Source organism: Convolutriloba macropyga, chromosome 4 (assembly GCF_964194025.1).
Source record: "Convolutriloba macropyga chromosome 4, txConMacr16.3, whole genome shotgun sequence".
Classification (NCBI taxonomy): domain Eukaryota; kingdom Metazoa; phylum Xenacoelomorpha; order Acoela; family Convolutidae; genus Convolutriloba; species Convolutriloba macropyga.
In genome coordinates, this window is record NC_134471.1 from 40,213,115 (window position 1) to 40,227,671 (window position 14,557).

General features: G+C 35.9%; 3 protein-coding genes across 5 annotated transcripts in view; 1 reads left to right on the top strand and 2 right to left on the bottom strand.

The window, feature by feature from the left end:
* Positions 1-8,888, bottom strand: part of LOC142337667 (patched domain-containing protein 3-like) — a 72,686-nt gene extending 63,798 nt beyond the window's left edge. Inside the window, exons 1-3 of the mRNA XM_075387083.1 lie at positions 7,235-8,888; positions 6,796-7,009; positions 36-173 (exon numbers count right to left, since the gene is read on the bottom strand). Coding sequence (XP_075243198.1) covers positions 36-173; positions 6,796-6,992 — 335 coding nt within the window. The 5' untranslated portion in view covers positions 6,993-7,009; positions 7,235-8,888. The remainder of the gene's footprint in view (positions 1-35; positions 174-6,795; positions 7,010-7,234) is intronic.
* Positions 1-14,557, top strand: part of LOC142337669 (polyadenylate-binding protein-interacting protein 1-like) — a 509,163-nt gene that overhangs the window by 197,813 nt on the left and 296,793 nt on the right. The window lies entirely within an intron of this gene.
* LOC142337668 (patched domain-containing protein 3-like) overlaps positions 13,854-14,557 on the bottom strand; it is a 119,289-nt gene continuing 118,585 nt past the window's right edge. Inside the window, exon 18 of one of the 2 annotated variants that reach the window (XM_075387085.1) lies at positions 13,854-14,178. In XM_075387085.1, the coding sequence (XP_075243200.1) occupies positions 14,137-14,178 (42 nt within the window). In that variant the 3' untranslated portion in view covers positions 13,854-14,136. Of the gene's footprint in view, positions 14,187-14,557 lie in introns of both variants that reach the window. The other variant, XM_075387084.1, reaches the window with a different exon arrangement.

Sequence of the window (14,557 nt, forward strand, 5' to 3'; positions counted from 1 at the left end):
TAAAACTGTCCATAGAGTACCTGTTTTGCCCTTACCTTGAATTGCTAGGCACCCACAATTTAGATGCATTGGTCTCCTCGTAATATCTCTTCATGCCAATCATCGGGAGTGCAAAAATGAGCAGACCAATTAGGATTGACAGCCATGGGAAACGTCCAGAGAAGAGACCAATTCTGAAAACATATCAGACAATTCATAAATAACATATTTCACCAATTGATATTGATCAGATGGATATTGAACAGATGCATTTAGGGCCAATCGGTCATATAAATCAACAGCGAAGACAAATTTGCCTCAAAATTTTTCTGGACACCAAAATGTTTAAAACTGCAGCAATAAAAATAGCAGCAGACGAGCTTGAACCAGTATTCGAGCTCCAAACTAGGGCGAGTGCCCCCTTTAAGTTGTTCATTTTTGGAGTAATTGATATATTTTATCCAGAAAGATCCACAATACGAAGCGCTCGGCTGCTCAGCTAATAAATGCCTTCCAAGCTTTACCTGTTTATACGGTTTTTGAGGAAAAAAATCAAAAGAGTCAGACAATAAATCGGCCAAAAAATGCATAAAAAGACAACAGGACTAATGGCATTACTACGGGCTTGCTTTGGGAGCAATAAATAAAATGAAATTGCGATAAAAATTTTGATCTAAATTAAGAAAATTTGGATTTAAAAATTCTACTTACTTTCACCCACCTAAAAAATAATTGACCTTATTTTGACTGTCAGTGTTCATAAATGTGCTCTGTAACTAGGGGCGCATAATGTAATGGAGGGGCACAAACGGAAAAAATCCGAAAACAAAAGTCTCCTTGAGAGGGAAAGTCATTATTGAGAGTGATGTAAGTGTGACTGCAAACGTAATCAAGCGAACGAACTAAAAAACATAGCAGGACAAGTCCTGACGTACAATTCAAAGAATTTTCATTGAATAAACAGAAAACTAGACCTAGAACGGACTATGAATGGATTGGAAAAACCATTTAGAAAAAAATCCGATCTAAAAAATCGAAAAAACAGTAAAAATCAAAGTGAAATTGCCGCATGTGAACAAAAACCACTAGCGAGAAAGCGAATTTTTGTTCAAACACCGTTTTCTCACTCTACTTTAAATTTGGAGCGAAAATTTCCACTCGCTTTTTCGCTCCACTTCCTGCTTCCACTCGCTTTTTCGCTCCACTTCCTGCTTCGGCGTGACCAAAATCACTACTCCAATTTGACTTCAAAAATCATGAAAATGTGTGAACAGATCTTAAAAAAAAAAGACAGCGCCCCAATACAATTCAAATTCTTTGAATTGTAAAAACCTCATTCCATTAAGAGTGAAAAATGATGCCGGGTAGCAATTCCGTTGAAACTGCATGAATGAATGAACAAAAAGATTTGAAATGAGTGTGAAGAAATATGGCCGCAAAGAATTGTAATCGGTGAAAAAAAACGATCGTTAGAATAATCGGATATTTTCCGTTTGTGCACCCACCCCCGTACGTTATACATCTCCAATTACAAAGCACGTTTCATTACATAGTAAATTATTATAGAAATATAGGACCTGCGTCTGGGGGTTGCAAATAACATGCACCCACTAAGCTGGGGGGAGGGGCACAAACGGAAAAGATCCGAAAACCCAATTTGACTTAGAGAGCACAGTGCAAAAAACGCTAAACTAATCTTAACTAAACCCCAAATAGCAGCGAAAAGAAGAGCAATAACAAAAAACTAAAGGTTATTTGCCTAATAAAACTATAGAAATTGAGAGAAGGTTTTAGGTAGACATGGAGAAGGTTTCAGGTAGACGTGTGGGGGTGGGCTGGAAGGGGGTAGTTGTATTCTATTTCAAGTCTAATCTCTTCTTTTCAAAATACAAGCACAGAGCAAAAATAAAAATCAGTGTTTAAATCCATTCGACTTTTATATTTTTATTTAAGTAAACTTTCATTTTACAATGTCCAGATGGTTACATCAGTTCATGGCATATCCTATCCATGAACCAAAAAATGCAGCAAAGTTCTCCCATAAACACTTCATCTTTCGCTTTAAAGTGACGAACAAAAAACTAACTTCACCAAAACTAACTTAATCCCCAAAGCAAATCTTCAAACTGTCGCACATGCATATAAGCTGACATTTTCTCCTCTATTCGAGTTTCTCCCTAGAACAAAAATCTTCATTATCTGCATCCTTCAGTAAAACCAAATCCATAAAGCTCCTTCAGTTTTATCACACTCGATTCTATCGAAAAAAGCAAATCGGAGATGTAAATTGTTGACAAGAACAGAATTTCGTCAGAAAAGGATACGCAAAATCATCAGCTTATCAAAACAACGAAGTTAATACAAACAACAAAAAACCTTCATCACCACTCTTATTTAACGCCAAAGCAGGATTAATTGAGCTGAAAAAAAAATCTACAAATAACAATTATGTCCAACAAAAATAGCAGAGACCCTGGCGACAACTTCAAGTGAAGCTTTCTTTGATTCCGAGCCAATGAAATCCTCTTCCATTTTTTGGAGAAATCAATACTTTCCTGAATTACTTATTCGTTTTGCTTATACTCAGGTCCAGTAAGCATCAATTGCATCATATCATTATTTCTAAGCCAAAATGTTTCAATCTATTAAATGCATATTCTATATTCTCGGATCAACTGGAGTTTGTTCTGGTCAATATTAGAAACGAATGTTTTCAACAGTGATTTTCTGACGCTTTAACTCTCCAACTAACAAAAAATTCAGCTTTAAAGAGTAAAATTGAGTAAAATTAGTTAGATTCTGGTAACATACGGTCGATCGTTTTGAAAATGCCAGACAGGTTTCAACTGAAAATGTCGAAGCTTTCATGGTGAACAGAATCCAGTTTCAACAAAGTCAAGACCGGAGGGCTTTCTTGTAAGATCTGGCAATGAGCTTGTAAAAAAATATCGAGTAAGATCTCAGAAGACACACATCTATCTTGCAACAATACAAGAATTTCCATGAAAAGTCATCTTTTCAAACAATTTCTTTTAAAGATCAATCCAGTTGGAAGCTAAAGATCGTTGCGGTCAAGCTATGCCCTAAATCATTTTATTTGATTTGATTAATTACTATAAAATAACCGACTAAAGTGAGGCGAATTGCTCTCGAAAAACTACCGAGGCAGACAATTTAGAAGGCTAGAGAACACGCTAGAGAAACTTCTATGGTACAGGAAATTGAGGGTTCGAATTCGCGACCTCTTGAATGATAGTTTGGGATATCAACAACTACTCTACATGGGCTATGTATAATCAGCGCTCATGATCGTTTTTATTTTAGCAACAGATTTAATTTCTGAAAGCGCGCTACTCAAATAACTCAAAAAGTCAGGCATGAACAGGTCACTTGAGGAGGGAAATCGGAAAAACATTCTAGAAAAATACTGTTAAGCAAAAATTTTGCATAAAAAACACACCTTTAGCAAAATTGATTCCGACTTTGTTCCAGAGCAACTAAAAAGCGTGTGGATTATATTTGCGCGGTTTATGTAACCAACATTGTGACAAACAGTCAAAAATTTTGCAAAAAAATTAACTCACCAATCTGATATAATTCGGTTAGAAAATACTATATCTGCATTCAAAACCTAATTTACATTTCAAGGTTAAAAGATTTTGCAGTAATCTGAAGCGTGACTGCTTTATTTATCAGTTAATGATTTTTTATACCACATTGTTTCTGTTCTCTTGATTCTTGATCTCTTCATGGTTTCGATTCTCACAATTTTCTGAATTGAACTTTCTTTGCTTCGAAGATCTTGCTCTTTAAATTGAATAGAAAGCTTTGAATGTACGAACAATAAAACAATTGTGCACCAAGCTGGTCATTTTTTAACTATAGCTTGCATATATGCAAAAAAAATTATTTTGGGGACTTCTTATTTAAAGGGTTTTCTTGAGACTTTGGGAGAAAACCTTGAAAGATTTTACGAATCTATTCTGTTTCGGCCCCTCAGCTTAGTGAGCATATTCTTTTATGACGCCCAGGCGCACGTGCTATTTTCTTACGTAGTAACGTGCTATATAACAACATGTAATTTGGAATTGGGGGTCATAAAAACACTGGGCAGGGGGGTAAAACAGAATAGATCCAATTGTACACAACGTGTTGTACACATTGCTTCAGAATCGTCCAATATCTCGAAAGATAAACGTTTTCAAAATCAGCTAAAAATGGTTGCTAAAAGAATAAAACATACCGACAAATTTCAAAGAAATCAAAGAATACATCGTTTTCATTTGGAGTCAGACATATCATTTCATCAATTAAGCAATGAAAAGATTTAATCTGATTGGAAAAATTAACAGCTATTTTTTGCTTGATTTAGCTGAGTGTGACCAGACATTTTTGAGTGACCAAAACCTAATCAGGCAAATGAGCCAAAAATTCGCTCCACGAATTGACGACGTAGGGCACGCAATTCGAGTAATATTGCACGAATAAACAATAAAAGAAGATTGAGGTGATTGTGACCGACAATTCGAAGAAGCTTCAATGACCAAACAAAAAAATGGATCTATTCTGTTTTGCTCCCCCCCCCCCTTAGTGAGCATCAATCTTTTATGACACCCAGGCGCACGTGTTATATTCTTACATGGTAACGTGCTACATAACAATATATAATTTGTAACCGGGGGTCATAAAAAACACTAGGAGACCGAAACAGAATAGATCCCAAAAATAGACCTAGAATGGACTATTCATGGATTGGTAAAAACCATTCGGAAAAAATTTAATTAAAACAACGAAGAAGCAGTAAACATCAGTTAAACTACCAGATGTGAACAAGAAACCATTAGCGAGAAAGCAGATTTCTCACTCTACTTTAAAATAAGAGCAAAAAAATTCACACCGCAAAACCACGTGCTTTTTCGCTCTAGTTCTTGTTTCGGTGTAAGCAAAATAAAATCATCTGTAGATATACTTATTTCATAAAAATATGTGCTATCAACCATTCAATTTTTTATATCAGACAAAAGGTAAATTTTTTCAAAAACCCTAAAAGCAAACCTAATTTTTCAATTGAACAAAGAAAAATATTCTGAAAGCAACTATGACAGACAAATTAGGCAAAAAACACCAAACAAAAATTAAACTATTTACATTTAGCCTATTTTCTGCAGCTAAAATCTTTAACTTATATTAACAAATTTAAAAAGCCACGCAAACCAACATAAAAACTTATTTCAAACACGACATTTATCCGAAACTCTAAGAACATGGAAAAGTACAAAAACGGCTTAACATTGAGGCTAAAACTGCGAAATCGCTAAAATAGCTCAAGATTGCTTATAAAGCTCAAATATATGATTGAGACGGTCAAAAAGGTGTTCAATTGTACAGTTACTAAATAGGGTTTTAAAATCCACTTCACCCAAAAAAAACTCCGAAAAAGCCGCACATAATCGAAAACTATCTGCTCTTTAATTCATTCAGCCGTTTGACCTAAAAACTTACTTATCAGCCGTTTGACCCTAAGCGAATTAAATTTTTGTTGTGGCGCTTTAATATTTCTTTGTTGCTTAGGTTTTCTAGCATGTGTTATCATGTCTCGCTGATGGTAGGCGCTGTTCAAGGTTAATTAAGAATAATTGTATTAAAATTGGTTATTAGATTCACTTAGAATTGAATGCAAATGTGCACCCTAAATTTAGAGTCAAACTACTCTGTTAGTTTTCACGTGCAGCATTGACATTTACATCCTGTTTTAAATATACTCAAATTTTTGCGCTCAAAATGCGCTCAACCAATACTTCACTGAAACAACTTTTTCAAACTTTATTCACTCCCTGAACATCCGGTTTTCTTGCTCGCTCAATTATCAAAAAACAAAACCATAAAGCCTCTTCGAGTCTTATTACGCTCCGCAAATGCTCCTCTTCGAGTCATACAAAAGGTAGCACCCCAACAAAATTCAAATTCTTTGAATTGTGAAAAGCCAATATAAGGTCAATAATTGCCCCAGCTATCGCTTTTCGGTATTAAAAATACAACCCAGTTTTAAGAATTTAAAAATACAACCCAGTTAATCGGCAAAGTACGAATTAAGTAATGAAGCCAGAAAGCTCGCAATATACACTTTTATAACATAAAAAGTGCAAATGAAACACTTCAACTGGCAAAGAACAGTCCATTCCGCATTTTCAATCCAGTAGAAATCGGCAACACGAACGTTATTTTTCTTTATCGAGCTTTACATTGTAATGGCTTCTTTAAATTTAACAGGTACGGTGGCATCTTTGAATAAACTCAATTTTCAAAAAAAATTGCATCTCCACTTTTTTGTAGTTTCTATCTCATCAAATGTTTCATTAGAGATTTTTCAAGTTTAACTATTCCATAGGGATGTACCTAGAGTTGACACATAATATTGTAATTATTGCTCTTTTATTCATTTTTATTCTCCGTTTATTATAATAGAATACTACGAAATCTTTTCCGTTTCAGGTCCCCAGTACGTTCTGCTCCCCGAGTTACAGGGCACGTGTCATTACATATTAAATTATCATGTAAAAATATGGCACCCCCTAAGGAGGTACCACAAATTTGGAGGTACCCCCTAAGATGTCCACTAAGCTGGGGGGGGGGGGGGGGCACAAACGGAAAAGATCCATAATTTCAAATTGTGAATAGGTCAAGTGAGTTGCAGCCTCAATGACGCTTTACTTCGAGCGTAGTCCGGAGTCTTCCGGGTATGCTTTTATAGTTCTCTGCATTTTTTCTAGTCTACTTACAGGTAGGTAACCAATCTGCGTTCAATTTAGTACTTACTTATGAAACACTCCTTGTACAAATGACGTAACCGTATCCGATAGAGTCTCTATGCAAGCAAAATTGCAAGCATTGAATGAATCATCCTCTTCGTCAATCAGGTCATCAGAGGTCAAATGCCCATTGGCCTTCGTTTCGGTTTCATCAACGGCCGACTCATTGCAATGTTCTCCCCCATTTTGCTCTTTTTCAGTCATACTCCAAACTTTAAGCTCTAATCGATCCCTGTTTCCTATTCCCTCTATATACAAAACTTCTGCTAGTTTATGTTTGTGTGAAGAAACTCATAATTATACGTTTTTGTAGTGCTACAACTTTTTCTAACCTAACAAGATTTGGCGAGATTTATCCATTACAATTCAAAATTTCCAATAAAAAGATGGATTAGATCAAATAATTCTGATCCTATTTTAACGAGGGAAAAGGAATTCGAGTGTACCTCAAATTTTACGGCAGAGGTTTATTTTTTTATTTATTTACGGCAGAAGTTATTTATTTGTTGTTGAGCAAACGTTTGGAATAAAAGCAAAAACTACGTTGACCTTGACTGAATGAACCCCTAATTTTGAACTTATAAGTGACGATTCGAGTTCAAAATGAACAAATTCAAAATACAACTTCGAATACGAGTAAGTTTGATCGGCTGGATGTAGAACAGTTTATAACTGGAAGGTAACACAGGTGAGATGATTGCCTGTAACAAACGATGATCACCTTGATTGCTTTGATTATCTGTATACTTAGTCGGTAATCACAATTGTTCAACTTTGTTAGGGCCAAAACTGTTATTTGAAGTCACAATAACACAGAATAATCGACTCCAATTAACAAACAAGTTTTGAACTTACAAATAGATTAAAAGGAAGGTCAATGTGGTATAAATTGTACGAATTGTATTTTCTAAAACTGAAACATAACCTAAGAATTTCTAATTTCAAATTAAACAAGTTCTGAAGTTACAACAAGAATGGCAGGTAATCCAGCAGATAAGCTTCGTCTAATAAGTGCAATAACCGACTTATATAAACTTAACTAACTTTTGAAGTTGAATTGTTAAAACAAAAACTCTTCTGCTTTTCAAGTGAATACAATAGGTGAGTCTTCAAGTCTCTGGTTGCTTTGAAATGAGAACTTGACCTTTATACTTCGCCACTGTTCGACAGTTTTGAATTGTAATTAGTACCTTGTGAACAAAAATGAACCTGAAATAATTGGAATATTAATGAATTCACTTTTTTCGAATGAGATCAGGCCAACAAGCCTTAGCTTTAGTTCCGATGTGAATAATTTCCGGTCGATTGCCTTTTACCGGAATCTGTTACAACTGTAATAAAAGGAATCGTAAAGTGTCTTAACTAATGGCACACTGAGGACTAACAGGGAGCAATTTAACTACAACTAGATAAACAGGTCCGTTTCAAAGACAAACAATAACAATAAACTATTACTCTGGTGTTTAAAGGCCGCGATCTGAGGGGGAAGTTAGTCCCAATGTATAAATGCGCTAAAAGTTAGTTCCAATGTATAAGGCTTCATAAATAGGAGAGTAGCTTCAGATAAAGGAGGAATCCTGACTTGAATTCAGTAGCTACGTCACTCACAGTGAAGCTTGCTTGCTATAAATAGTCCAACAGCAGAGGTAAGGCAATACGTGTGTTTAAAAAGCAGGGAATATACTGACTATGTGCGGTGCGTGTATGTGTACGACTATGCACTATCACAGAGGACAGACTATAACGTCGCTTTGCGGACTCCTTTTGCAGCTGAACAAAGGTTACTAAAGTGCAAATAATATCTAGTAACAGTCCGTGTATCTGTTAACGTATATGCAAAATGCGAATGGAGAGAACGTTAATGGGACTGTAGCATATTTATCCTCACAGCAAAACAAGGACACAAAACGCTAAAAATGTTGACGCCTTCTGTTCTCAGCTAGTGGTAATATCTGAGAAAATGTTGGAAACAAAAGAACAGTTGTTTATTTCTTTTGGTGCGTTTGTTATAAAAGCAGTAGAAAACTTTTTCTTAAAGCTCGACGCTTGGCGAGTTATTTGACAAACAAAGTACTTTTATGCTAGAATATAATTGATTATAATGCATATTCTTCTTACACATAATCAATCTTAGTCTGAAAAGCTTCGATTTGATGAAGGTTAAAAGAAACACACAAGTACATGTATATAGTGAATAATTATCAAACACGCCGTCTTGAATAAAGTACAAGAAAATACCATTTTCAATGCTTTTATAACAGCACATCAGCAGCTATTAATTATTTCCCCATGTAGCAAGCTAATTGGTAACTTTTAATTCACAAAATTTCAGCACAAAGGTTGCTCGTTGTTTGCAAGCAATTAGTTATCAGCATTCGCAACCGTTCAAGATATTTTCACGTTTCCTTCTTACGCATTAGATTGCCGGGCAAAAAACTGCGATAGGTTTTTAGAATGTATAGCATGCAATGTGTTGGTACAATAGTACTACCGAAGCCTCCAATAAAACAAATAAAAGCTCACTGGGTTTATAAGACAAACAAGGAGGCTCGGTAATGTGCGTTTGCAAATATTATTCCGACCCCGCTCAACCACGTTTTTGACTTAATTGTCCAAATGAAGTGTTCAAAAATACTTGATTTATTCATTTAAAAAATCGCTTTGAGCTCTAACCACTATACAAATGACAATAACTCATAAGAGAGCCGATTATAACAATTATTAAGGAGTGTAAGAGACAAAGCAAACAACAAAATCAAATAACACAAGCAAGCATTACCTATGTCCAAAACTAAATGTCTATCCATTTTTTGGAAAAACTTAATGAAAAAGTCAAAATAGCATAAGCTAATAATTAGACTGAAACAAATGACTTGCAATTCAGCAGAAAAGATATTGGACCTGTCTTTTGTAAGAATAATTAACAAGAAGACAGAAAACAAACGGGCAAGTTAGAAAAACAATTAAGTTCAAAGTCTTGAAAGCAATTAGCTATCAAGTAAAAATCATTTAATGGCTTGATTGATTCCTTTACAAAACCATTGCAACCTGTCATTTTGCAGGATGACATACGACTACAAAACGAAAAAATACCAAGAAAAATCAAACGTCGCTTCAATTTTGCGAGGAAGCGGTGTCGAAAACTAAACGATTAAAATCTATTATTCCCTAAAAAAATTGCATAAAATCATATGCTCCTTATTTTAATGCCAAATGCATTAATGTGATATGCAACTTGTCATTTATGTGCCATTAATGTGATGATCGCACAATACAGCAAAATAAAACCTCGAAAACTGAAAAAACTTAGGAAAATGTAATATCAACGCCAGAAAACCGTTATTAAAAAAACAGCAATTAAGACTTCATTGTATTTCACTTGAAAAAGAATGCGACATCTCTCTTCAATGAGACGCTAAAAGTTCAGAGATATAAGATTGATAGTGGCCAATAAAAAAACCATTACTTTTGATTTGTTAAAAACCGTAAGAGACAAAAACCGTACATTTTCATTTAAAAAATGGTGAATAGTTGAATTTGTTACTGCGTAGCAATCTAAATCTTCATGTCATCAGTGAGACGAAGTCAAAAGACTATACATTAACACTGAATACAGGAAGAACTAAAAAAAAAACCATAAACTTTTTGATGAAATTATTATGTATGGCCTCCCATTGCACGTAAATATAGCATGTTAATAACTCAAGATCGATTTGGATTAATTTGTTCTGTAACAAAAAAAACAAAAAGTCAAAAGTATTTAAAAAATATAGCGCCCCACTAGAATAATTTTTGAACGGACCCGAAGTAGAGACCCAAATTAAATCCGATTCCTTTTTCATCGCAAAACGCAACGAAGGGACCAAAACTGGCCCCGCTATCCCTTCGCAGTGGTCAGAAAACGCAATTGTTCATAAATATTGCATAATTAGTTTTTGGCAAATAAAAATATTGATACAAAACAAAACCTGTGCATTTTTAACAATATCGGATCAAGGTAGCGAAAGACGGCAAAAAAGGTTAATTCCAGAAAAATTTCCAGAAAGAACCGGAGGTACGGTTAGCCCATATATGAGTAACGGAAGATTGCAGTGGCAGTTTTTTGTCCGCAGCAACGGCCAAACTGGACAAAGAGCAAATAGGCATATTTGATGCCACTTTTTTCTAGAAAGGAAAAAGCTGTATTTTTAGAAATTTAGCTGCCAGTTTTGCCAAAACTGTCGGTTCAGACAATTCAGCAACACTCTTTTATCTTCAAACGAAAAACCAACGAGACTATTGTCAACATTTTTCATATTTTAGCAAAAATTGATCAAGATTTAAGCAAAAATGATCAAAATGTGACAAAAAACTAGGCTAACGTTCACAAATGTTTAAAACTCCGAAACTCCTCGGAAAAAAGCGAAATTTAAAATATATTTTGAAATTCTGCGCTAGACAAGCTGCCTAATGATACCACTCACAATCCTGTAAGATTAATACATCGATCGACTGAAAATTAACTGAACAAAAAAACAGTTGAGTATATAGTTCCTCCCACGCTAAAATGCGTCGGAACAATAAAGTTCCTAGGACGATTGTATTATTTTTTTCAGTGTTAGGGTCCAGTGTTGGGGTCCCCATTGGAAAATGAAAATTAAATAAAAAGATTTTTGTGGTTTGCCTAATGTTCGGCGGATAACTAAAAAACTTAATTCTGGTCTGTATCTAACATAAAAAACAAAAAAGTCAGTATTTCAAAAAAACTATATACAGCGCCCCATTAGTACACAAATAATTTTTGAACTATGAAAACCAACATCTAGACCAAAATGATATCTCTTCTGTTGCTTCGCCCTTACAACAAAACGGTAGCAGATATTCCCGAAATAGCTATTCTGACCAAAAATTATCTAAGCATCGAACTGCTCTCGAACGAAACGTGGTGCAATTTAATTCAGAGGTATACCATAGATCATTTCCTATGGGTGTACCTCCCGTGGATATTTATGGGTGCAGGAATCAAGTCAAGCGTGAAGTCACTCGAGAGAAAGAGTTATTGAAAAAAAGCACAAAAACTATCAAGCAAAAATTTTGCATAAAAAGGAGCAAACGTTTACAATAATTGCCTCATCTTCGTGCGAGAGCAACTAAACGGGAATTTTGATCAAAATCTCCACCTAATGGCTGAGACAAAAAGTTACCGAGTCGTTGCGCCCTTTCAATTGGCAACAAGCTTTTATTGATCGTTACACCATGCTAGAACTGCGAACCGCTTTCAAGTGGGTAAATGTGGAGGGAATATAAACGATCCCATAAATTTAATTTTTTACGCCGTTAATTTACGCCTATACACATCAGAGTGCGTAGTTGGAATGGTGCACGATAGTCTAAACTTAACAACATACAAATTTACGTCTCCTGTGTTGTTGTAGCTGTCGCACAGAGCTGCAATTCGCAGGTTATTTTGGCGGGATACAGGCGCTTATTGCCGTTTTTAACTGGAACCCTAGATTGCATTTGTATCATAATAACAATAATTACATTAGTAGTAGTGTGTGACTGCCTATCCAAAACTTGCTAGAGCGGGAGAGCGAGAGCAATTCGCAGGTTATTTTGGCGGGATATAGGCGCTTATTGCCGTTTTCAACTGAAACCCTAGATTGCATTTGTATCATAAAAATAATAGGTACATTAGTAGTGTGAGACTGCCTATCCACAACTTGCTTGTGGTGCGGCGACCTTTCTGCATCTAAGCCGTGGTGAATGACGTGCGTTACCCGGGTTAGGGGGACCAGGAGGGGCATCGTTAATATCAGGGGAAAGGGGCAAGGAAGGCGGATTATTCTGTGCAGTGCGATCGTGTGGGGCTAATGGAATTAAGTCCAGCCATTTGGCTACCTCTAGTGGTCTTTCCCACAGGTCAATTAATTTCAGGTCCGTGGAATTCTTACTGCTGTTCAAAATGTGGTTTACTTCACGTAGTGCTACACCATATTTGGGACAGCGGTTAAACATTGTTACAGATCCTACTCAAGTAGCAGGGAACAGTATCTATTTCTCAGTTGCGCTAGTCGGAAACGTCAAATTCGTGGCAACGTTTGTTCTTCTGCTATCTTTCTGGGGGAGGTGTACCTAGTTGCTTGCTGTCTTTGTTCGACTGAGTATGGACCGTGTGTCAGTGGATACTTTTGAACGCATTTTTGTATTCTTTACGATTTAACTGCTCTATTGTTTGTGTTTAGTTTCAAGCGGTCCCTATAAGTATCATTTAAGGTCGGTCTTATGGGACGAAGACTGATTTCATTATCAGCACGGTGGCTCTGATAACTGCGAGCTGGGAATTGTTCTGCTAACATTTCAGTGGGCTTCGACAGGCAGTATTTCTCCCTCATTGTGTCAGTCATTGATGTCAGACACTTTTGAGTAAGTAATTGTACGAAGGGCAAAGTTTTGTTGCCTTGGCAGATGGTTCCAGTTTGTATTGCTAATTGTGGAAGCCCAAATGGGAGCACCGTAGTTCAGGACGCTCCGACAAATAGCTTTAAGTCACAGTCTCTTTTGTGCATCCCCAGTCGCTACCAGCAATCTTTTACCAAATGTTATTCCGCTTTTGTAATTTCTCTTTGGTGTTTCTTACATGTTCTCCAAAATTGAGCATACTATCGAAGGTAACACCCAGTACTTTGACTTTTGACTTTACTGGTGTTGGTGAACTGTTGATAGTGAGGTGTGGGTCAAATTTGGCCTCCTTGCTCCAGGTTGTGAACAGTTGCACTTGATTTTTATTTATTAAGGATGCCATTACGCGGCAAAATAAGAGCGGGCAACCGCTCCCAGGATCCATAAACACTGTACACAGACTGTGAGAAACGGATTTTGAAAATCTGTCAGACAAAAAACTCCAAAACAAAAGGACTAATATATCAACGAAATTCGCTTGAGAGCAATTGATGAAAACAAAGCTTGTGCGTTCACTTTTGATTTAATTCCGGGCTCATTTGACCGGCATTGAATACATCTTTTACTTTAATTCAAAGACAGTGAGCAGTGAAATAGGGTGGACGATCACTCAAAAAAAAAATCTTAAAATCACAAACTTCAATTTCTATGTATTGTATTGTATTTACGAATTCTTCAATTGGTATAATTCAATTCATTAATATCAACTAACTTCATATCAGCCCACAACCAGAGAAATAATTACATTGCAGAATTCGAGCCAATCAACCACAACCAAAACTTGAATTCAATCTCGATTCTTATAAATTTATGAACCACGACCTTTGAATTTCCGATACGTTCCTGTTGTTAATACGGATCTCGTATTCCGCTCTCACTGCTGCTGTCACTTGGTTGTCTTCGCACGTTATCCGCTGACGACTTCTGACTTGTCTGTTTCGTTCTCAACCTGTAGTCCTCAAACAGAACATACTGACTGACTAATTATAAATGCTATTTTCAGTCCCTTTGAATATATTTATTAAAGCTTTATCGATTTTGTACAAATTGTACAAGAGAAAATATCTAAATTCACTAAGGGAGCTTCAAATGTCATTAGATTATATACCACTATAAACACAAAAAATTTAAAGTAAGAAAATGACACCAATTTCGGCGCTCTTCATTTGATTTTTAGTAGTGAACTGCCGCCATTTGAGTTAAGCAGCTTAAAATGTTGAAATATAGCCGGCAGATTGCCGTAAAATAGCCGCGATAGACGCTTCAGGCCTACCACGGATTTGAAGCAACCAAAAAAAGATAGACAGATTGACCACGAGTCCTTTACT